We start from the raw sequence: 25,154 nt of genomic DNA, 5'->3' as shown, positions 1-25,154 counted from the left end.
TATGATACATGTATATATATATGTATAATATCTATGATCCATGATGCATTTGACAGGAGTTGGGCTTGTTCAGAGTTGGGGTTGTCCAGCCCGGAGAAGAGAATGCACCAGGGAGACCTTAGAGCAGCTTCCAGTGCTGAAAGGGGCTGCAGGAAAGCTGGGGAGGGGCTCTTCATTAGAGAGGGCAGGGATATGACCAGGGGGGATGGTTTTCAGCTGAAAGAGGGGAGATTGAGATGAGACCTTAGGAAGAAATGTTTTCCTGTGAGGGTGGGGAGGCCCTGGCCCAGGTTGCCCAGGGAAGCTGTGGCTGCCCCATCCCTGGAGGGGTTCAAGGCCAGGCTGGATGGGGCTTGGAGCCCCTGATCCTGTGGGAGGTGTCCCTGCCCAGGGCAGGGGTGGAACTGGATGGGCTTTAAGGTCCCTTCCAGCCCAAGCTCTTTGGTGATTCTGTGATTCTCTGTTACCACGTATAACAAGAAAAAAAACGTAGCGCTATACATAAGAATGCAGAACCGAGGCTATATTTAATACCGATGATGAGATGGAAGCCCGTCCAGGGGCAGGTATCTACAGTAGAGTTACTAGTAAATAGCTTTTGAATTGGAAGCTGATGTTGAGTGTTTTCTGACTCGTGCAATTTCCCATCCTCTTCTTTATTTTTTTCTCTATTTTCTTCTTGCTTTTGGTCACAGTTGCAATTTTTCTGACTAATCCTGTCACTATGTCTTTGTTCACGGGAGGGATGGCTGGTGAGTCATGGAAGAGCTCTTTCTTCAGCCCCTGCAGGAGCTCTCACCCCCATCCCCTCGCCTGTGAGCTTCTGCCAGACTAGTGCTCAAAGAGGGAGCATTTTGAACTGTGGTTTTGATACCTGAATTATTCTCAGCTTTCAAGTTTTTGTCAATGGAAGTCAGCTGCCTTACATTTCTTTTAAAGCAAAATAAAATAGACCTCTCCAGGCCATCAACGACAAAGGAGAAATAATGTTGAGTGGGACAATTGGTGCAGCTGCATCTCTACTGACTTCATCTGAACAAACAAGGCTGGCATAGTTAGGAGACGAAGCCAGCAGGACGTTTCCTGCTCCTGCAGATATCATCAGGGCTTCCTTGGCGGGGCAGGAAGAGACCAGGCACCACGCGTGTGGCTGTCTGTCTGAAAGGTCACTCTGTCCTGGGATGTTCTTGGCGTTTGATTGCAGGGGGACTGTGCAGGAAGGACGGGAGAGACTCCAACTGTCAGAACTGTTTAACTGGTCCCTTGAGAAGGAAGGTCGTTTTCCAGAGGACGTGACCCTTGCCTTGCAGGATGGAGGAGACCCAACCTAGAGAAAAACTTGAAGGACAGATTCGTGTCAGACATAACAATAAACAGAAATTCCCAGTTATTGTTAATTAGATCTCTTCCTGTCCAGTCACAGGGATATTGGTCCCATGGCAATAACAGAAGGGAAGTAAGCCAGTACCTCCACTGTTAATTTAGTGTCCTCCTGGGACAGGTGGAGAATATTGTTGTGCGCCCGCCCCGCTAACAGGCTGCATTCCACAGAGAGGTTCTGGCTCTACCCAACAGCTCCAAATGAGGCTGTGAAGCCTCATCCTCCTTGTCCAAGAGTCCCTGGAGCATCCCCTAAGAAGAGAGGCTGGCCTTGTCAGGAGGCTGGGGCGGATCGGGGACCTTGCTTGTGAGGCTGGGAACTGGCAGCGGGGTCTGCTCGGCACGGCTGGTACCTGCTACCAAATAGCTGTCAAACGGGTGGAAGAACCAGGCTGGAGCTGTTTGCAAGGCAGCTGGGCTCATGAGCTGTAGCACACGAGGGCTAAAATCACTTGGTTCAAACGTGTGTGGCAAGTAATGAGCAAAACCTAAAATATGGAGTTTGCACAGAGGTGAGCATCTGCTGGCTGCTGATCCTCACAGGCAAAATGAGTCTCTGTATGGCAGTGGCCTCATTTTGCCCTTGCCTGCCTTTTGTTCCATAGCGGAATTACTGACTCTCCAGCAAGGCAGAAGGCTCCACTGCTTATGTTTCCACAGTGCATTTTTTCTCCCAAACAATGTTTGCTGCCCCAAGAGCCTAATTATCACCTAAGAGTTGTTAACAGCCAGATCATTGAAGCTTCCAAAAGATTTTGATCAAATACAAGCAAGATGTAGTTTGTATTTTGCTGCCCTGTATTCCAGGAGCAGCTGGTCTCCTGAGGTAGTCAAGTGTGGACTAAGTTAATGAATTTGAATATGCTTCTGTTAGATCTTTTAATCATGAATGTAATTGCATCTGGTAGTCTTTTTAATTTTTAAATACAGAGTATGTGATTGGATTTCTTTTTTTTTTTTCTTCTTTTTGTTTTTCAAATCTGTTGCTACTGGTCCTCCCTTCAGGGAATTCTCTGGTAGGAAGCCCTTGTCTTCCCAGAGTGAACATTGTGAATCTTTACTGTACTGATTCTTTCAATATTAATTTTCCGTATTAGCAATCCCCTTTCTGTCCCTCTCTACAGCTGCTTCTGCCTCTGTTATGTCTGGCGTAAGGAGGATACACAGGCAGGAACAGGTAGACGGAGCCCGGGCGTGGAGTGGGAGGAATTTACCTATGGTTTCCTCTGTCTCCGGTTCGTGCCTTCCATGCTGGCTCTGGCACTGGTCTCTAGGCTGACTGGAATAACAGGATGCACAAGGAGCATCAGCCCAGCTTCTCATAAAGACTAACGGGAGAATTTGAACCACAGTACCTGCATCCCACAGTCAGTTGAGAGATGCAGCTTTTCTATGTTTGAGCTAATCGGTAATAAAAAACGTCATCAGGCTAAATGGAGCAAACCAAGGAGGCAGTGCTGGCATTCCTGTGATGCTAAACTCCTTCCAAGTCTTCTGGTTTTGTACACAGCCTCTCTTTGGGATGGAAGAATGAAATATGCCAAGTTGAGATCATAGATTCATTAAGATTGGAAAAGATCTCCTGAGATCGTCAAATCCAACCGAGATCCCACAGAGTATGCAAAGAAATGGAAATGTGACCCTGCTCCCATTGGCAAAACCGATAAAATCTTAGGTGCAGAGACGGTCAGGGGACTGAATGACTCAGGGCTGTGGGATATGGAGCTTCATATAACAAGGGGAGGACACGGAAGGAAGACTCCAACTGTCAGAACTATGTAACAGATCCCTTGAGAAGGCAGGTGGTTATCCAGAGGAGGGGAGTGTTGTCTTCCAGGGTGAAGGAGACCAAGCCCAGGCGTAGCATACGGAAAGACTTGAAGGACAGATGCGTCTATTTACTATCCTTAGAAGCAGAAGAACCCATGGCTTGTTAGGGCATGACAGCCCTTCTTCGTCCTGGAGTGCTGTCCCTGTGAAATACCCTCCTGGTATTTCCCTGGACCCTACATTCACTCAGACTTGCCAGCTCTTAAGCTTCGTAATGTATTGATTTGAGGGATCACCCATCAGAGAAATCTTGTTGAAGTTTTGAAGGCTCAAGTGTCCCTCTGAAGAGCCAAACCATGAGTCCAATTTATGAATCCTGTGAGTGCAGCTAAGAGGAAACGAGGAAACGAGGATTCCTGTAATCAGAAATAGCTTTGCTGTTCCTTGCAGCTCTCTCAGCAGTGCCTGGGACAGTTCACTGTCAGAGACAGGATGCTGGCTGGCCTGGATGGATCATTGATGGCTTTGGGGCAGCACTGCTCAGCTAATGAATTTTGCAGTCTCCGTAAGCTTCCTCAGTACGGTGATTCACTTAGGAGAGAAATTGTTTCTGTGACCTAGACCATCACTTTGGCAGTTCCTGTTGGATATTTCTGTATGCCTGCTTTAAATGAGCCGTGGCTGCCAAGGTTGGCAGAGAGTAATAATGCTATTTGGGATAAAATATCTGCACTGTGTACCGTGCCTGTTACATATTTCCATTTCCTTTAAGAAACAGTATTAACAAAAGTGTTCATTGCAGGCCAGCTCAAGCAAAAGCAGTTGAAACCAAGAATTAACCTACTGTTTTCAGATCAATCGTTTGTGAAAAAATGAGTAATGACGCCCATGAAGCCTCTAGTTGTGTTTTCAGGAGCATTGGTTGCAGGCCCAGGATAATGAATAGCACCCTGTTGCAGTGCTTGTAAGACCAAACTTTTAAGTTCTTCCTTCGTTCTTCTTCCTCAGGATTCTGTGCCACGTGCAGAATGAGCTGCAACATGGGGTTGTTGATGCTGCTGTGGCCCCCATGAGATCATAGAATCGTAGAATGGTTTGGATTGGAAGGGACCATGAAGGCCATCCAGTCCAACCCTGCAGTGGGCAGGGACATTTTCAACTCTGTCAGGTCGCTCAGAGCTCCATCCAACCTGACCTGGAATGTTTCCAGGGATGGGGCAGCCACCACCTCTTTGGGCAACCCGGGCCAGTGTTTCACCACCCTCAGTGTGAAAAATTTCTTCCTAGTATCCAGTCTAAACGTCTCCTCTTTTAGTTAAAACCATTCCACCTTGTCCTATTGCTACAGGCCCTGCTAAAGTTTTTCCCCATCTTTCTATAGGCCCCTTGTAAGCATTGAGAGACCACAATAAGGTCTCCTCGGATTCTTCTCTTCTCCAAGCTGAACAACCCCAACTCTCTCAGCCTCTCTTCATAGGGGAAGTGTTCCAGTGTTCCAGGCCTTTCATCATTTTTGTGGCCTTCTCTGGACCCACTCCAACAGGTCCGTGTCTTTCCTGCACTGAGGGCTCCAGAGCTGGACACAGGGCTCCAGGTGGGTTCTCACCGGAGCAGAGCAGAAGGGCAGAATCCCCTCCCTCACCCTGCTGGCCACGCAGCTTTGGATGCAGCCCAGGACATGTTTGGCCTTCTGGGCTACAAGCACAAGGGTGGACGAGGTGGCTGAGGGACATGGTTTAGTGTTTGATTGCAATGGTTGGACTCGATGATCCGGTGGGTCTCTTCCAACCTGGTGATTCTATGATTCTATATCCAGCCTCTCATCTACCACGTACCCTTAGATGGTATGGATTGATGCAACTGATGGATACGTTGCACACAGTTTAGTTGTGCCTTGATTTCCCAGGAAATAATGTGGTTTAGGCAGAAGCCATGCATCTTGTTCCTCCTGCCCGCTGGCAAAGGGGGGTACCTGTATGAATATAGATAGTTGATGTTTAATAATTGAACCTGGGTGTATCAAGGTTGTCAGCATGTCTTTCAGCTTTAAAGACAGGACATTGTTCTAGGGAAGTGGGATGTTTTCCTGTGCTGAGGACAGATTTCTCTTCCCCAGCTAATCCTGGGGTCTGCAGCTGCTGCCTAGGTATCACCATTCTGAACATCTGTAGCAGCCACATTAAGTGGCGTGGTTTATTGTCAAATTATGGATGATGATGGCTGGATTACTAAATTGTAAATCAATCAAAGGCATTCTGATGAAATTCTAAACCATGGGAGACTCATGTGGGAAGAGGCAGTGATTTATTGCACCAACTGGTAACACATCCGTCCCCGGTCATTTTTATTTATCATTATTTTGAAAAGATTTCTATTCTTTATAAAAATGAATTAAAAAAAGAAATTGGTAATGATGACAAAGTTTTGCTGCAATGAAAATTGACGCTGCCGCACTGTGATTTCTGGCGATAGGAAAGCAGAGAGTAAGGAGCTTAAGGTATCTACTACAAATTTCACAATATATTAGTTGAACAATTGCCTTTGTTTAATTGTCTTTTACGAGCAAATGAAGGGAGCTTTTTTCTCTTTATTCTTAAATCTGTTCCTTTGACAGTGTCTCAATCTATCTGTAGTTTTGGTGCCCAGGATTTTGAATACTTAGCAAGTCATCCATTTCCAAGGCATTAGCAACACAGACAGGATTTATTTCGATCTGTGCAGTTGATTCTTTGATCCGGGGCTTGCTTAAGTGCATTCCAGTGCAATTAATTAGAAAAACAGCATAAGGCAGTGGCAACTCCAAGTGATCTTAAATGTAAAAGCGACTGATTAGTAGCTCTGCTTCCTTGAGGATTATCTATTTGTTGCTTGACAGCATCTGCTATTCCTGAGGAAGGGAGAGTCAGTTAATTGAGAAGAGGGAAATTTGGTACTCTTTGTAAGCCACTAATGTGGCTTTTTCCAAGAAAAGCAGCAGTGTGGCAGCCCCTTCCAGCAGGCATTCTAAGAAGGAGCTGCGTAAATGCTCTTAGGACCAGTCACCTCTCTCATGCCCTTGGGCGTGTGGCAGTGGTTAGCTCCTGGGGTGTGGGTGGTTGTCGCAGCAGTTTACGTTGCTCACAGATGGCACAACAGAGCAGCTCTTGCACTGTGGCTACTTCCAGCAATGGGCTGTGCTGCTATTTGTGGTTTTCTTCCTCGGATGTCTCGTTCCTTGATGTACTCTAGCTGGCTAAAACTTATCATTCACTTGTATGTCTAGGACACGTCAATCCAGTTTCAGATTTCTGTGCATCTCGATTCTGTATCCTGAGTCTTCCCACTCTGATCAATAAAAGCAGCCAGCCAGCAATTTTTGATTGGAACAAGGCTCATCCACGAGCAGCTCGGAGGTGTCTGTGTTGCAGTTGCAGTTGCAGCTGCCTGACACAAATGCTGCATCCCTTTTGGCTGAGGCAGGCAGTTGCCAAGGAATTCAATCGTCCCGCATAAGCAATCAATATCAGCTCCTCAGACCACTCTTCCTCCCTTAATCTTCCCATATACTTTCTTTACAATTCAATCTTCTTCGAGGAGACATGCTTCCTGTCTATCACGCTGTTACACTTCTCTTCAATCTTTCTTCCATCTCATTGCCAATGGAGCTCCTGTGATTCGCAAGAGGAGCTGGCTTCCAGTTCAAAAGAAAATGCAAATTCCAGCCTATCTGCTTTGTTTGCAGCTGATTCGGATGAAATAGCTTTGCATATTGCATATTACTTCTGCTTTGTCTTTGCAGTATTTCAGCTTGCTTCTGGTTTTCTTTTTTCTGTGTGGCAATATCCTGATTGTTCTTTCTTCTGCATCCTGAAGTGTGCCGGAATCAAATGCAGAAATCCTGCTTTATTAGGTAAAATATGCACTTGTTTTATTCATTGTGCCTGTCTTGACACCTGGGGAGGCTGAATCCCTGTCATTCTCTCTCTTTCCAGGGCAAAGACAGTAGGGAGCTGTGCAGATTTCTGTGCAGTACCCAGGCATCTCTGTCCTGATAGTGCAGGGGAAATTCAGGCTCAGCCTCCCTGCTAGCACAGCAGCCTGCGGGGGCAGTTTGTTAGGGGACAGCTGGAATGAGACCCTCACATTCTCCACTTAAACTATCTAGTGATAGGTTGGAAACTGCTGTCTTATGCTACCCATCCACAGCAAATTGGTCTCTGCCACAGAGATTTTAAGTTCAGTGTCTCATTACAAATGTCTCATTGTTCTTATGGAGGGGTTGCGTTGTTTCTTGTATGATTCTAATGTGCCTAAGATACAAGGAGAGACTCAAAAAGATTAGTGGGTACGGTACCCTACTAACAACTATTTTATAGTAAATATGGCTATAATGTGTTCCTAGAATCTGTGTTTTGTGTAATGCTAAAATCAACAAAAATTAAAGTCTCTGCAATAAAGCAAATAAGTGGAGGGAGTGAAAAAGCTCCTTATGGAGAATGGCGGGCGGGGGTTCATGCTGAAATTTCCTCCCTCGATGACAGCAGAGGCAATAATAAAAGCAAAAGAACGCAGAGAATAAGCCTGGGTTGCAGTCCCCATTTCTGCTGTCTGCCTTGTGCCAGCATTGATGTAATCCTTCTGGCACTGAGACTTCCCATTGCAGTCCCTCCACATTCAGATGTGCTATTGATTAGTCAGTTTACTGAGGTCACCTAGGAATCACAGCAAACCTCCTGAAACTTGGGGAAGGTAATAAATCAAAAGTATTTGATTTGTAACTTGCTGTCATTTTTGGTGCCTTGCTTCAGCAGAAGACAGCAGTCGACACAGGCTCAGCACTTGGTATGAGGAAGGTTATGATGGCGAAAGAAAGCACTTGTTTATAAATGCTGCAAGTAACATAAGCTTTTAATGGGTCCTCGAGGAGTCCAAGGCTCCAGAGGGCTCTGGAATGCCTTCCTCTCCACCTCCCATCTGCTCCCCTCACCCTGACCCTCACTTTTTTTTCCAAGCCTTTGGCCAATTTTCATCTCATCTGTCATTTTGAAAAATGAACCGGTTCACTTCTAAGGTTCATAGCATGTCATGTCTCTTTTTTTAGATTAACTTGTTTGCAAGAGACAGTGCAAGAGGAAATTCTTGTGCTTGCACAGCAGCTCAGTTTTTTTGAAAAGCAGAGATGTTGTTAAAACTCATAGTCTGTGTCTATTCTGCTGACTGGATATAAAACAGTCATGCGATGCGAGGGTGATGGGACCATGCTTGTTCCCTGGAAATAAGCCTGTTGGTAGCATATTGTGAACAAATCTGAACTGGGGCTGGGTGGGTGTCAGTCTGCTATGAACACAGCACTGCACAACAGTGCGATCTAAGGTACACGCGTACCCTCATTTCTTTCGTGGAGTTAGCGATCCTGAAAGTGTCCTCTGATTGTTTCAGAGGAATTAATACCAAATCGTACCTATCTTGATGCTGCATTTGATTCCAGACGTAGAATCCTCCCTTGTATTACCGTGTATGTCTCATCACTATGGAACAGTCTCTATCATACTGGTGCTCTCAAGGTGGCTATCAAGGCTACCTCTGTCTTCCCAGCTTTCTGACAAACCAATTTCACCCAGCTGACATTGAGGTGACTTAGGTCCTTTGTACCTCCAATATAGAATCATAGAATTAGAATAGTTTGGGTTAGAAGGGACCTTAAAGACCATCTAATTCCAACCCCCTGCCCTGGGCAGGGACACCTCCCACTGGGTCAGGCTGCCCAAGGCCCATCCAGCCTGGCCTTGAACCCCTCCAGGGATGGGGCAGCCACAGCTTCCCTGGGCAACCTGGGCCAGGGCCTCCCCACCCTCATCATAGAATCATAGAATCACCAGGTTGGAAAAGACCTCTTGGATCATTGAGTCCAACCATTCCTATCTGCCACTACACCATGTCCCTGAGCACCTCGTCTACCCATCTTTTAAATACCTCCAGGGATGGTGACTCAACCAATTCCCTGGGCAGAAGAAGATTTCATGAAGAAATTCCTCCTTATGTCCAGTCTAAATCTGCCCCTCTTCAATTTGTAGCCATTGCCCCTTGTCCTATCACCACAAGCCTTTGTAAACAGTCCCTCCCCAACTTTCTTGTAGCCCCTTCAGGTACTGGAAGGTCACTATAAGGTCTCCTCGGAGCCTTCTATTCTCCAGGCTGAACAATTCCAACTCTCTCAGCCTGTCCTCATATGGGAGGGGCTCCAGCCTTCCAATCTTCCTTGTAGCCTCCTCTGGACCCGTTCCAACAGCTCCATCTCATGCTTGTGTTGAGGGTTCCAGAACTGGACACAATACTCCAGATGAGGTTGTACAAGAGAGGAATAGAGGGGCAGAATCCCCTCCCTCGACCTGCAGAAGGAATATCTATGTAAAAGGAATGTATTTGTAATAGTATTACAGGTATTGTTTGGTAAGACTCACCTTTCTTAGTAGGTCAACTTTAAATAGAGACATCTCACACAGAACTGTCACCGCACTGCCAGCCACCGTGCGTGTGGAGGCACATGCAGGCACCCAGCATCAGATCCCCAAATCAAGGCTGGATCGCTGCAGGGTGTCCGGATCAAGCACACAGACTGATCTTTTCCTTGGTTTCACATCTGCAGGTTTCTTCGCTGCCTGCTGGAGAAGGCCCTTGCAATTGTCTTTGACTCTGTCTGGTGTTTATGAAGCTGTGTCTCAAAGCCCATGAACACCAAAAGGAGAGCTTTTGTTTTAAGTTGTTCTGAGTGAAGGGTGGAGGGTTGGTTATTCCTCTGAAACGCCTGAGCTGCTGCTTGCTCTTTTGTCTCCTTCCTCCCTGTCAGCTTCTGTTATATTTTCTCTGCCTCTGCAAGAAAGAAGCGGTGTGTTAGGTGCACACAGGTACGCTCCCGCGCAAGCTTCACGCTCCCTGGCGGGCACCGCGCCGTAACCATTCACCGAGTGATGAAAGGCTTCATCACCAGGATTGTGGAGCATTCAAAACCCCTCATGATTAAATGATTTTGTTAATTCAGGGTTAAATAGTACTGGTATTTTAAAGTGCATATTTAATAAGTGTAACACATTTTAATTCCTATTATAAAATAGAAATATGTAATAGATTCTGGCTCTACAGCTGTTTAAATCCAAAAGACTAGACCTTAAGTGATCTAAGGTTCATTTACACTCTGAAATCTGGTACAGCTCCACTTACACCTTCAGCCAGTATTGTAGCTGCTGGAATTAGAGTTGACTCTGTATTTCCATTTTTAATCTGTTCTTCCTCAAGGGTGTTTTAGAATAGGATAGGGTAGATCAGTTCAATTGGAAGGGACCTTCAACAATCATCTAGTCCAACTGCGGTCCTCCTGGGCAGTAACAGTGAACTGGAAGGGCAGCAGGTAAGTCTGCTGCCCCAAAGGCATACCAATGCTGCCAGCTATGAAAAATGCTCTTTTTTTAGGTACTGCAGGTGCCTGCAGTGCATTCTGTGGTCCACAGGGAGTTAGACATGTCATGTCAGTGAGGATCCAAAGCTCTGAGCACCCTGCAGGCACCAAGATACCAGGCTGCAAGGCCAGGATCTTCCACAGACTCTGGAATCTGCTTTGAAACCCCTTTTTGGGGAATGGGGGAATGTATGTTTGTATGAAACTGCATTTAAGCTAACCTGGAAGAACAACCCTTCTTACTCCCCCACTGCTTTAACAGGAGCTGGGTTTGTAGATCAGTTATTAGTGGTTTCTTGGAGCTGTGTGACACATGGGATTCCTCTTTGCCGGTACCTGAGATAAGGAGAAGCAGGCAAGTGGTTTCTGGAACAACCACACACAGGCAGGGATTCATACAGCAGCTTTTTGCTTAAACTCTCAAAAATGCAGCTGAATCGCAAGGGTGCAGCCTCCCTTCAACTGTGCTCCCTTTACGAGAAGGGGTAGCTGGACTGAAACTCCCAGTTTCGTCTGCTGAACCCCACCCTTGTGTATTTAGAAACCTGTGCTTTGGATTGCATCCATCTGAGAGACTCTGTGAGAGTTAAATTCTTCCATTTGGAAGAGAAACACGCCAGTTTGAGTATTCTCTTCTGCCCCAGCTGCTGAGGCAGCTGGAGAGCTGGTTGTGGGGGTTAGCTCTCAGCGGGCTCTCGGCAGCACGGCCCAGGGATCACCGCGTCAGGACATCACACCCTGGGAAGAGTCCCCAAGTGACGAGCTGGAGGGTGAGCAGAGCCTGCGCAGTGGTTCCTCCCATCATTTAATGCAGCAGAGTCCCAAGAGCAGAGACCATTAGGCGAAACAAACACAACTGCACAAAACAAACCCGTTATCTAAGCGAGCTGGAAAGACACCCCCTCCCTTACTGGGGAAGGAAAACAGCAGTGTAGGTATTTACGCAGCCTCAGTACCAGAGGATTGGCTCCGCTGAGAAGTTTCTTGGCTTTTGGAGAGGCTTAGGAGACAGAAGAGACTTGACTGCTTGTTTCTTTGTTTGGGGTTTTCTTTCATTTTCTATAACTTTTAGAGGGATGAAGAGTTTATTGTGTGTGAAATGCAGGAAGAGTCTAAATCAACACCAGATGAGAGGAAACAGACTGAGGAAAATTAGGGCTATTTGCTACCAAAGGAAGTAATCATTGTACATATATTAAATTCCAGTCTCTAACGGAGAGTATGTTTTATTATGCATGAAATCTAACTGTAGAGCAAAAAGGGAAATAATGTGGAGTCTTCCCAAGTTTGAGCTCTAAAGACGGTAAGCAGGGCTTGGTATAGTGGTGGTATGCCAGTATGTGTGTGATGGGTAATGGTTTTAAACTGAAACAGGGAGAGATTTAGACTAGCTACCAGGAAGAAATTTGTTATGCTGAGGGTTATGAAACACTGGCCCAGGTTGCCCAGAGAAGTGGTGAATGCTCCATCCCTGGAAACATTCCAGGTCAGCTTGGATGGGGCTCTGAGCAACCTGATGGAGTTGAAGATGTCCCTGCTTACTGCAGGGTGATTGAGTTGGATGACTTTATAATGAGAATACAAATTCCTTATAAGCTTTCATCTGCCACATTCCCAGCTCATCCATCCTTAGAGCCATGTGACTCACCTTTGCTTATTATTTCCCTGTAAGTCATTGCTGGAACTGCTCCTTTGGAGTACGCGGTTCTCTTCCAGTGGAGATAACCGTTGCCAATAACCCCTTTAGTTGTCTCTGTCAGGTGAGGATTGCAGTGATCGCATTAGGTTGCTGACTGCTCTGCTTCTTTTCTTGGTCCCTGCAGACTAACAGCAGGGGTTTCACGTCACTGGTGACATGCAAAATCCCCAGATATTCTAGTGTTAAGCTATTTACAGTGAGAACCGGTCCAAACTGAACAGGGACCCTCACTAATGATCTGAGGAGTGCACAGTAATGGGCCTGGCTTGCAAAGGTGCCTTCAATCAGCCACAGATTTGAGGTTACTACTTCTAGGTGCTGAGGGACATGGTTCAGTGTTTGATAGGAATGGTTGGACTCGATGATCCGATGGGTCTCTTCCAACCTGGTTATTCTATGATTCTTTTAAACAAAACGGTGTTTCTCCTTCCTGCAAGCTGGCAGACACAGTGTTCAGTTAATTCAGCAAGGACACAGAAAGATGTTTTTATTATCTCTTTTTCTTTAGCAGCAGAAAAATTGCAGCCTGAGGGCATGTTGCTCTGACAGATTGGGGTTATGTGGTTGAAGCTGACCTATGCAGCTTCCTTCCCCTTCCCCCTCCTGGCAGGCAGGATGAAGCACATAAGATTGGAGGTGGCTATCCTTTATCTGATGGAAGGCCACCACAGTAGTCAAGAAGAACTTGTTATAGATTTTGCTTTCCGTGTGAGGGATGCTTGAAAGCTCAGTGAATAACCCGTAGAAGTAAAAAATAAGACATTTTGGCTGTGTGGGAGGCAGGCATTTAATCACGGGGAAGAATAGGGGATTGTACAGTCAAATAAGCAGTTCTTGGCAGGTTTGAGAGACCACTGGTGGGAAATAAGAAGGGTGCATCGAATAGGAGTGTAGGAAAGAATAAATGGAAATGAACTGACGGGAGATAATAGCACCATATTTAGAGTCTGTCACTTCATCAGAATTATGTTGACTGGTTAATAGCAAAAGAGAAGGAATTGGTTTTTAGAGGAAGAAGGGTTTCATTTCCCCTTCATTAGCTGAGGAACCTGCTGGCAGGAATTAAGGCAGAATATTACTAAAAGGGGGCTTCAGCCACTCCCTCGTGTCTGCAAGAAAGGGTTATTTTTATCCCAGATCTCCTCAGTGACTGCATTTGCAGCATGGCCCTGCAAAAATAAAGTCCGCTGGCAAAACTGAGGCTGCTTTGTGCTGCTGTGTGAGAATGGGAAGGAGAGGTCCGGGATGGGAATTGTGTAGGGCAGCAGTGCCCCTGACGCCTGTGTCATGAAAATATGCCTCCAGTTAACTATTGTCCTCTGACCTCAATCCACGCTGGAACAGGGGCTTTGCATAATCATTGGAGGAGACGGTTCCTGCTCCGAAAGATGTTATGTTTTGAATTGCCAAAATGGACAAAGGAGCCATTGTCAGCCCTTCGCGCAAGGGAAACGGAGGCAGAGGGAGAGATCTGTCTGGGGCACGTAGGCTAATTTTGACAGAAGGGGCACTTACACTCGAGTTTCCTCTGTGTTCCAACTGCAAGATAGCCCTTCCTTTCTGATGCTGGATTTTCTTCCTCCCGGAGACATCAGTTCTAATACAGGGTTGTTTATCAAAAGCATGATTTCATTTTGCTCTGTTTAATAAACATGGTAGCGGTTCCTCCCTCAGACACGACTGCCCAGCCCGCGCGCAGATCCCCGTTGTGATGCTCGAGCTGCAGGTACCCCAAGGAGCTTCAGGTGGATTTTCATACAGGGTCCGCCAGGGACTGTAATGGAAGGAAAGGCAGAGATGGGACTTAAGCTTCAGCTTTTCTTCGTCCTCCTGGGGGTCACAACTCCCTGGATATGTAGAAGGGAACCTTCAAGAGCAGTAGTGCCGTAATGCAGAGAGAATATAGAATCGTAGAATCATAGAACCACCAGGTTGGAAGAGACCCACCGAATCATCGAGTCCAACCATTCCCATCAGTCACTAACCCATGTCCCTCAGCACCTCGTCCACCCGTCCCTTAAACTCCTCCAGGGAAGGTGACTCAACCCCCTCCCTGGGCAGCCTCTGCCAAGGACCAATGACCCTTTCCATGAAAAATTTTTCCCAATGTCCAGCCTAAACCTCCCCTGGTGGAGCTTGAGGCCATTCCCTCTTGTCTTGTCCCCTGTCCAGCTTTGCAGAGGAAGGAAAAGAAAAGAAATAGCTTACTAACCAGAATGTCCATTTTCTTCCCCAAACTTGTTAGCTGTGGGAAGGCCAGTGAGACCAGGCACCGCACGACTGTTTGGGTTTTTCTGTGAGGCCGTGTTGAGTGGAACCATCTGGCCTAGAAGAAGAACCTTCAGGAAAACTGTAGTTAAGTAGTTGTCTGGGGCATCGTGCTGAAAGGAAAGGTGCTCAGAGCTGCATGTATTTTATGGGTTTATTTTATCTCTGGTGACAAAAGAGAACGTAGCGGTCATGTGGCTCCTCACAAATTTCAAGGCACTGCTGACAAGCGGCACTGCCTGTGTTCTCAGCCGTGCTGGCACGAAGTTCCCCCGCCTCTCTAGCTCATGGTGTTAATATTGATGCTGCTAATGGATGATGCTTTAGAGAAATGTCTAACTTTCCTCTGAACTTAAAGACAATCCCCAAGTTACAGTCTGAGAATGGAAACTTCAGTATCTTAAGTACCTCGGCTAAATTCTTCCGTGGTCATTCATCTCGGATCAAAGTGGCTCGGCTCTCTGGTTCCTGAGGCCTCTCTCATCCTAAAGGTGTGCAGTTCACTTTCCTGAGAGCTGAGGGGATCTGCAGCTCTGAAATCGAAATCCTTCTAGAAAGCTAAATGCAGGTTTGGGAGCACAACTTTCAGTGTGTCAATGGTGGCCTCAGCTCAGGCTGTTTAAACTGTTATTCTGTGTTGCAGTCTCTCTTTGGTTTTTAAAACAGTTTCTCATTCATGCTTTTTTGGGTGACAACTTCTGAAAGTACCTCCAGGGGCCTGTATTCCAGTGCCTAAAGTACCTTCTGATGCCTGTATTCCTCTTCCCAAAGATATACCTTGTCTCCACATTAGGAGACCAGATTCCCTCCTTCAAGCACTTTTCTGTCTGACAGACTTGGAAAGCAGCATATCAAATTCAGTATAATTCCAAAACAATTGAACCTGTTTTCCTCTGCTTTCTATTCATTGAGATGAATCTTAGAGAGAGATCACTCATTGTAAAATATTTACCAGTATATTGCCTCAGCTAAGATAATAATAGCTCTTGTAGCGCAGGGATGAAGAAAGAAACACTTCTTGAACATTTTTCAATCCATGTCACGTTGAAGCTGTCTCTGTTTCAATGGCCCCTAGAAGCTTTGTGTGATATTTATTTGTCTGGTTTATTGATGAATTCCTAAAATTTGAACAGAGAGAGAGAGAAAAGACAAACTGGACACAGCCTTACAGGAATGGGATCCATGGCAGCTCTGTCACAGACACCCATTTGACTTTCTGCACATCATGTAATCATCGAATGGTTTGGGTTGGAAGGGACCGTGAAGCTCATCCAGCCCAACCCCCCTGCAGTGAGCCGGGACGCCTTCAACTCCATCAGGTTGCTCAGAGCCCCGTCCAGCCTGACCTTGAATGTTTCCAGGGATGGGGCAGCCGCCACCTCTCTGGGCACCCTGGACCACTGTTCCACCACCCTCAGCGGAACAAATTTCTTCCTGATATCTAGTTTAAAAAAATTTCCCATCTTTCTTATCAGCCCCCTTTAAGTACTGAAAGGCTGCAATAAGGTCTCCTAGTATTTGTGGTTCCCCTGTCTACACAATGCGGGTACTAATTCTTCTTTTTTCCCTACCCAGACTTTTATAGGCTGCAAGTTTGGACAAGAATCGGCTCCTCCTGAGTTTGGATACCTCACAAATGAGTCCATGATCTTAGGCGAAACTTCTAGTTGCATCTGTAATAATAATTGTCTTCATCCTGCTTCAGGCAAAAATGCAACCTTTGGGTTACATTGGTGTAAATTAAAAGTCCACTATAGTTGACAAGTCATAAAATGCTGGTAGTGTTTAGTATCACTGTCTGTTGCTTGAGCATCTGGCATTCGTCACTGCTTTCCTTTTCCTTCCACTGTCATATTTCATCCCCATCTGTTAGAGTATTCTTAGCACTGTCTGTATAAATCATAGCTGCATCTCAGTCTGGGTAGCTGAACCATCACAGGCTGCCATGTAAATGAGGGGAAAAAGAGGTAAATTGAAGGGAAATGTTTCTCTTACGCGCTCTTCTTTCTCCCCTCTCCCTGTACACAGACAGCACTAGACAGTATCACTAGACAGCGCGATACCCCTGCTACCGAGAGAGATGGAAAAGCTTCCAAAAATAGCAAATGTTTTTACCAACCCTAATCCTGAAGGCAGAAAGCAGGAGAGGAGTTGAAGCCGGAGTGGACACGCGTTGCCATTGTGGGAAAGCCAAAATTGTGCTGCTTTTGAGCAACCCTTCAGCAAGTTAATAATACATTGGGAAAGCAAAGAAAACAAACATTCCTTAAAATCAGACTGCCCCATCAGTGGTTTTGATGTATTCTCTTAAAATTAAATTACTCTTACTGCGGTAATTTTGGTTACTGCTAGGAAGGATTATCCTGAAGGTGTTAGGAACATATGGGTGTGTTAATATCCACCAAAGCAGATTTTTTTTACTTTTCTTCTTTTTTCCTCAAAAACCTGTGCAGTGCCCATAATGACCATCATGTTGAGCATTCCTAGGCCATGTCGGCAGGACAGTGAATCGTAGCAGCATTCCAAAGATGCGTTTCTGGTGGGGAAATGAGTCCACCACCACCCCTGTATGAACTCTCTCAGTAGCAGGCGTGCGTTACCCTGTCAAAGCTAGGTGACCGCGTTCGTGGGAGCCCATGTGGATTGAATTCCCCCTGGCTTTATCTACTAGAGAAGGCATTTCCTTGTTCTAGAAACACTCAAGAGACACCACGGTCCCAGGCTGCTGAAAGCTAGGGGATAAAAAGGCCCCTTCCCTCTGTCTGGGAGAACTGTTGCTGACTGCCGTTCTTGTCAATCCCAAAACTTCCTCTAGGGTTGAGGTGCGCTGGAGCTGGAGGCTCTCTCTGTACAAGATCGTGTTTTCAGTGCAAGGGAGAGTTTATATTGTTGCAGATTTCATTCTACTTGGAGCAGGAAGAATGCCCTGTGTCTCCATGTGTGTTCCTCCTGGCTGTCTGGCTTTTTCACCCTTTTTCGTCTCACGTAATAGAGGCGGGTCTCAAGTTTGTTCGAATTGATAGCAGATTACCTGAAATGAGAATGAACTATTGCTGTTATTGCTGGTTGTCAAGTCACACCTTCTCTTTCTACAAAGCATATTGCATTCCTGATTTCCCGTTATTTTTCACTTATATTCCTGCGGTGTTACCCTGCTACTCGGTGCTGGCTCACACCTTTTGGCTCGACAGCCGGATCAATCAAGCAGTAGGTGTCCTGGCCAGCATCTGCATGAAGAGATGTTGATAGGCCCAGCTCATAAACCGAGCAGTCGCTTGGCTGCCCTGCAGAGCAAGCCCTGGCAGACTCGGAGGGCGCGTGGTTGTGTGAAAGGCCAGGCAGTCCCCTAAAGTCACAGTTGTTCTCTGAAGCTGGTAGATCAGTTGAATCTCGATGATTTGTTCTGACATAGCACTCAGAACAGTTGCTAGAAATGGATGTCCCAGTGAAAGCGTTACTACTAGACAAAAAAGGTGGGTGATGAGAAAGGGAAACATGGTTCTAATGTTGCACAAACTGCTGTGCATGAGATATTTCTGGAAGAAAATAAGCCAAGAGCACAGTGCAATGAATTCTGTGGTGTTGATTTACTCTCGTCTTTTTGATATCCGCACTAGGTCTCAGATTGCCAAACATCTTCCTTGTTGCAAGCAGAGTATTTACTTTATTTTCTCTTCTTCTTGTAGAAAATTTTACTACATCACGCTGCTGAGAGACCCCGTATCTCGTTACCTCAGCGAATGGCGCCACGTCCAACGAGGAGCTACTTGGAAGACCTCCTTGCACATGTGTGACGGCAGGACACCAACTCCTGAAGAGCTGCCGTCGTGCTACGAAGGCACGGACTGGTCGGGCTGCACGCTGCAGGAGTTCATGGATTGCCCGTATAACCTGGCCAACAACCGCCAAGTGAGGATGTTGGCTGACTTGAGCTTGGTTGGCTGCTACAACATGTCTTTCATCCCGGAGAACAAGCGAGCACAGATCCTGCTGGAGAGCGCGAAAAAGAACCTCAAAGACATGGCCTTCTTTGGCCTGACAGAGTTCCAGAGAAAGACTCAGTACCTGTTTGAGAGAACTTTTAATCTGAAATTCATCCGGCCCTTTATGCAGTACAACAGTACCAGGGCAGGAGGGGTGGAGGTGGACAACGACACCATCCGGAGGATCGAGGAGCTCAATGACTTGGACATGCAGCTCTATGACTATGCAAAGGACCTCTTCCAACAGCGCTACCAGTACAAACGGCAGCTAGAGAGGATGGAGCAGAGGATAAAGAATCGGGAAGAGAGGCTTCTTCACCGGTCCAACGAAGCACTTCCCAAGGAAGAGACCGAAGAGCAAGGACGCTTGCCCACTGAGGACTACATGAGCCATATTATAGAGAAGTGGTAGCCTAGGCAGACTTTTGTATTAATGATGTTCTAGGGTTTCCATATGAAAGATCATGGAAGTAAAATTACAAAAACAACAAGAGGTATTTTATTTAAAAGCAAGTCTGTAAAACAGAAGATAGATTGCTTCCTTAAGCATAGGGTCTTTTTACTGTTTCTTACAAGACCGATAAGATTCTTAAAAAAAAAATAAATACATAAAAATTTTAAAAGGGTCAACATTATAATGCGGAGGTAAAACATGCACAAATGCAGTTGCCCACTCGTACGGCCAAATACAAAAGAATGTTTCTTATCCTTGCAATTCAAACACAAATAGCAGACGTAGGATTTTTTAGGACCTGTTTATCTCCTGAGCATAATGATACAAAGATACAGAATTAAAAAGCAAGGAAATGGAGGTTTTCTTCCGTGGGTGTTTTGGAGGTGGGAAGGGAATTGCGTTGCTTGTAAGTAAACGATAACAGTGACTAAGTTGAGGATGCACTGTCCTGTCAGGTGGGAACCCGAGCACGAGGGTGGTCGCTTCGTTTCAGCCAGCAGCCGTTGCCAGAAAGTAGAGTGCCATAAAAAAACCAAAAGAAGAATAAAAACATCAGAGGATGAGAAACATTAAAGCCAATTGACTCTGGCCCGGGATATGTACTTAGCACAGCGGTTCTGGTACCTCGCACTGGTGTCCCATAGGCATACACAACTTCATCACAAACATCACCGGGAATTCATGCCCCGAGCTCCCAGATTTGTTTCACAGGCAGGTCTCAAAACAAGTTAAAAGCCAAGCAAGTTCCACATAGGCTCAAACATGCACTCACATGCCATCCTGTCACCCTACACAACTGCCACTCACGCCGTCGCCAGTATTATGTGTTAAGAGCACGTGGAAACCCTCTCCTCCATACTTAAAAAAAAGGAAGAAGACTTTAAATAGCAATGCTCCCTTGTAAATCTGCATGATGAGTTCCAGGGAAGGCCCTGCAAACACCCAGTCGTTAATGAGAGCATGGTGAGGGGGTGATTTTGTTTTGTTTGTTGCTATGTGAAATCCTGAACTAGAACAAGCATACAGACATACCCGCATCTGTGGTTTTTTCAGTTCATTTTACTTGCTTTTATCCAGAGATAACGGGCATCAGCCTGCTTCCAGTGAAGTCACTACAGCTGATGTAAGTGGGAAGAGGATGGGGCTCTCTTCCAGAGCTGTGAAAATTTCTGACTATGAGTCTGAATTAATTATGAGACAATGCACATTGTCTTTTGGCAGAGTGCCTGTTCTGCAGCTCTTCCTTTAAATGAACAAGCCCTGTTCATAAAACTGGAAAGGAGAATCATGGATGATGTTTTTTTAGTCTCAGACCACTTTCAAAGCAGAACTCTTTCAATGCTGTTTTTTAGGGGCTCATGTAAGTTTAATCCTCTAGTGTGGTGACAGTCTAACGAGGTTTTGCTTACTGACTTTTGAGTCATAGAACAACAATGACTTCTCTAATTCCTCTTCCCACTCACCAAATTAAAGTATGGCTTATTTTCTTGCTGTTGCAAGCACTTCTTTGTTTGGCTGGAAGCATGGAAATGAAGCAGTTTCTGCCTGTTCCGTGTCTCACCCCGTTATTACTCAGCTTGTAAGACCTGAACCAGCTATTGTTTACTGTAAACTATGAACCAAATGGAATATGATGTGATTTTTTCAAAGGTTGTGTTAACTGCAGATCAAATGTGGCATTGAAATCGCTGGAGGAGAGGCAGAGAGCTGATGCATTCGACTTCAGCATGTCGTTTGTACAGTGCCCCTTTCCCATCACACGAACCCACAGAAGCGCCGCTTGGTTTGTATTTTAATTCTCTCTCTGCCTCTGTTTCCAACAGTTTCAAATTCAGACTGAGTTTTGCAAAGGAGGAGCTGCCTTGTTCCTTCTGTGTTCACCCTAGGGGGATGCACCTTGCTTTTGGAGGGGGTGTTCTCCAGAAGAGTGAAGATGACTAAACACCTAAGAACAGAAAATATAAACAGCACTTTGGGCCCAAATACAGCCCTGTTACAGCCCCGATGTGACGCCTGCCGAAGTCAAAAGGTGCCTTTCCTGTTGAGTTTGGCTGGATTTTGAGCAGGTCTGCATCCTGGTGCTGCCAGCTGCCCGAGCACATGCTGTCTACGAGCACGTTGTTACCCGTGTGTTCGGCTGGTGCCGGTGTTTGCTCGCACGGCCACTGTCCGTAAGGTTCGATCAGTGTTTCTGCCACCCAACAGCCCCTGTTCCCGGGGCCATGTAGCCTGGCTACAAGTATTTCTTCCTAGCTGAAAAGTGGGAAGCAAATGAAGCAATATTTAGTCGTTGGCTTGGGGGCAGCAGGTATTACAAACCCATTTGCTCATCTCTGAATTCCAAGACCGGGAGGAGCTATGTCTGCTTGTTCCCAGCACTTTTATGTCTTGCTGTAACTAAAGAAAACATTTATATTTTAAAAATGCTATTTTACAGGCTGTTTACCCACAAAACTAGCACACAGGATATAAAAAGCACCTGTTTTATATGCAGAGTTTCCAGCTTTCCCCCAAGGCTTCTCTCTGTGCGTTCTGTGTTACGGATCCGGACGCAGCGGTGGTTGCTGCAGCTCATCCCTGGTCGAGGTGCAGCTCTGTGCAAGCCAGCACCGATTCCTGTCAGCCGTTCTGTACTGAAGGCCAAATTCTGCTCTCATCCACCAAAGGGTGATAGGAAGCAGCACTGTATGTGATTAGAACTGATAATATTAGTGGGCCCGAGCTGTTTCTGCATTATGGGCTCCGAGTAACCAGCGGGATTTTAACAGATCTGCAGGGTTCTCTAAATCAGGGACGGCCTTTGACCCTGAAGCATGCCAGTGGAAGACCTGTTCCAACATTTTATTCGTAATGTATTACAGTAACAAGAAAAAGAAATGAAACTATATCTTGAAAACTGTCACGTTAACAGTTCCGCTTCATCCCACACAAGGAGGAACCGAGCTCAGCGTAGCCCTGAGGCAGAAGTGGTGGCGAAACGCTGGCCCAGGTTGTCCAGAGAGGTAGTGGCTGCCACATCCCTGGAAACCTTCAAGGTCAGGCTGGATGGGGCTCTGAGCAACCTGGTGGGGTTGAAGGTGTCTCTGCTCACTGCAGGGGATTGGACCAGATGACCTTCATGGTCCTTTCCAACCCAAACCATTCAGTGATTCTGTGAAATTCCTAGATTCAAATCAAATTTGTGCTCTGCAAAGAGGTGCTCCGAGGCAGGAGAAGCACGGGGCACTTTGAAAGAGATTCTGAGTGTCACAAATGAAGAGAATGACCCAAAAGCCATTGCTCACCCTGGCTGCTGTGCTGCTTTGCTTGTGGCTGCTTTAATTGATCGGAAGGGCCGTGTGCCGGAGCAAGGGCTGCAGGACGTACTTGGCACTATTTTCTTCCTTTAAGGGGTTCAAGGGAACTTTTTTAACATAATGTGAATGTAGTTTTGTGATTTCTATATACTACCGTTTGACGTGGTACAATTTTTTTTATTTTTAGGACATTATTTGATGCTACTGTAACATAAAAAATGTATGTGTAATTTTAAAATGAACGGAGAACAACGGCTTTAAGGCACTCCGGCAGAAGCAGCGTCCAGATTCTCGTTCAATACTTGCCCCTTTCTTCTGAAATGTTTTTCTGGTGACTTCCAGCCGCACTGAGACCTTCTTCACTGCATTAAAAGTTTCTTCTGGGAGCCCGTCAATGCATCACAATCCAGGTCAGGATAGGTGAGTGCTGGGTGCAGCGAGGACAGGTGGCTGCTTGTGACCGGTCTGCTGGAGCTGGTGAGATGGTTCCCCTTAAATTCAGCTACTACCTAGTCAGATGTTTGTCCATCACACAGTGTTTCTGCTGTGGCTCCAGGGGCAGCTTGTGAAAAGCCTCTACAAAAGCTGGGGCTGCGTTAGGCGTTTCTAAAGATTCATCCAGTCAGAGCTATTGGTGTGAGGGAGCATTTTGGACTGGCAGCTACCTGGTACCGGGGCAAAGATGATGGCTCCTTGCCATCTTACGCTGTGCTGACCCTTGTGTATCTGCAAGTGAGAGTGATGCTCTCAGTGTGGGTTTTCACAGCAGACTTTGAGAAGTTGGACAGGCCAGGACACACTGCTAAGATCTCTTTTGCTTTCAGTCACCGGAACGGTCTTAACTTCACTGCTTGGTGGGTGTTGCTGCTGAAGAGAACTTTGTATTATTTGTCTCATCCCAGCTAGCTCTATTGAAGGAGTTTGCCTCCTGCTCCAGAGTCTCCTGGACAGCGAGATGCCACCTTGTCCCACAGCCCTGTCACAAAATGCAGGCTTGGCTGACAAGGTTGCAGACCCAGCCTGTCTTTAGGCTCAAAGTGCTCAAGAGAAACCCTCTCAACAAAGTATTGATGTGACTTTCTGTCTTGTCTGAATGTGCCCAATGTGTTGGAATAAATGGGGAGCACGTTAGGTTGAAGGGTTTGTACCCCACAGTCCCTCAGTTGCTTACAAAATGGGAATGGCGATGGGAGCAGCGTAAGGAAGTTCCCAATAGGCATTTGAATCCTCTCTCCCAGGCCCAGGAGATGAGCAAGGCGGAGGGGCTGCCACAGGGCAGTATGGACACGGGTCGGTTAGGAAGTTTTCACTCTGAGCCCCTCAGGTCCCTTCAGAGACCATGGAACAGCGACAGGAGGTGATGAGTGACATTTGTATCCTGTGGTTAAAAGCTTCTCTAGCCTCCCACTGGCATTTACAGTTACTCGGACCTCCTCCTAGCCCGTAGAATTTTCCAACTGTCACAAAAATGAGGAATTCTCAGCACCGACTATGCTCAACGTTGTATGTCCAGGTCTAAAGCTTGCGTTGCGACTCGCTATCCGCTGGCTTCAAATCACAGGGCTGGCCGCCTTCTCTTTTGGTTCTTGTTTTCACTAATATTAGCAGTTCGTGTTGCGGTGGCGGATGCGACCGCAGGATCCTGATGAGCAGCAGAGCTGAGCCGTTAAAGCGCAGGTCAGTCAGCAGCAGGTCGGGGAAGGCAGCGAGCGCGGAGCTGCGGCTGCGGCTCTTTGGCTTTGCCCCGTCTGCAGGAGCTCTGAATGCAGCCCTGATAAGCACGTGGGTATCAAAGCCTGTATCATCCTAGCTGCAGGTGGTTTTCTCTGTAGTGTTTAGCCATGCAAGCTGAAAAAACCCACCAAGATTTGCAAATGAGTCTGTCTCATCCCTCAAAGCCCCGGAGTCCCCCTCCCTGTTTTCCCCCAGGTGTCAATTCTGCAGACTGGATTGGGAGAGTTGTACTATAATGAATAATTTTATATTCAAATGGTTTACTGAGCATGACTTGTTTTGTACATATTGGAATATGATTTAACTTATTTTTATTGCCCCTTTTCATCTTTTTTTTTTTTCATAAGGAGAAGACAAAACTCCCTGCCCTCTCTCGATGTGAAGCTCCTCTGTGTTTGTGTGTAGTCTGCCAGGCAAGCACGCAGCAGCCACAGGATTTCTCACCATCCCTCCTGCTATCTGATTCTATTTTTCACCGTCATTTGTTTCTGTCTGAGCTTTTCCTTAGACTGTCTCTTCCTCCCTCTCTGCTGCACGGGGAAGGGGAAGGACAATGCAGGCAGGACTTTTCTTCCTCTCCGATTTCTTGTGTGCTTTACATACCAAGGAACTCAGTTCTTATCTTCTAGGAGTTGTGTGACTGAGGGTAAAAAAAAAGCCACTGTCCCCTCCAACCCGCCTTCCATCTTCCATATTGTAGATCAAACAGATTCAGCTTCTCTGAAAGTGATTGTGGCTGGAGTCGTTCCATTGGGCTGAATGTGTATGGTTTGCACTTTTTTTTCCACTTCAGAAACGTAAAAACCAACAACAAATAAAAGACAACTGTTTAACTTGAGCCAAGTAACACCTAAAGCTTTATATATTTATTTATAGCATCTTACAAAAAGTGTTAAAATGTTTTCTCTTTCCTTCCACAAGAATAATTGGATTAAAAAAAAATAAAAATCATCTAATTGTTTTTGTCTAGATCAAGAATGAATGTTAGCAGATGAAATAAACCCTAAAACTGAGCATCTGGCGTGGATGTGTTGTCCTTGCGTTGGCCTTTGGATGCTGTGTCGATGTGATATCTTGCCTTCCTTAGCAGAGGGACGAAGCTGCCAGTGGAGTTGATGGAGAATATTTGTTTTCTGCT

At 46.2% G+C, this 25,154-nt stretch overlaps 1 protein-coding gene across 1 annotated transcript in view; it reads left to right on the top strand.

The window, feature by feature from the left end:
* HS6ST1 (heparan sulfate 6-O-sulfotransferase 1) overlaps positions 1-25,029 on the top strand; it is a 191,869-nt gene extending 166,840 nt beyond the window's left edge. Inside the window, exon 2 of the mRNA XM_069864991.1 lies at positions 18,236-25,029. Within this exon, the coding sequence (XP_069721092.1) occupies positions 18,236-18,944 (709 nt within the window). The 3' untranslated portion in view covers positions 18,945-25,029. The remainder of the gene's footprint in view (positions 1-18,235) is intronic.
* Positions 25,030-25,154: the final 125 nt, after the last annotated feature.

This window comes from Phaenicophaeus curvirostris, chromosome 10, assembly GCF_032191515.1.
Source record: "Phaenicophaeus curvirostris isolate KB17595 chromosome 10, BPBGC_Pcur_1.0, whole genome shotgun sequence".
NCBI classification, from domain to species: domain Eukaryota; kingdom Metazoa; phylum Chordata; class Aves; order Cuculiformes; family Cuculidae; genus Phaenicophaeus; species Phaenicophaeus curvirostris.
The sequence above is the reverse complement of the archived record's forward strand: the minus strand, read 5'-3'. Positions and strand labels throughout refer to the sequence as shown.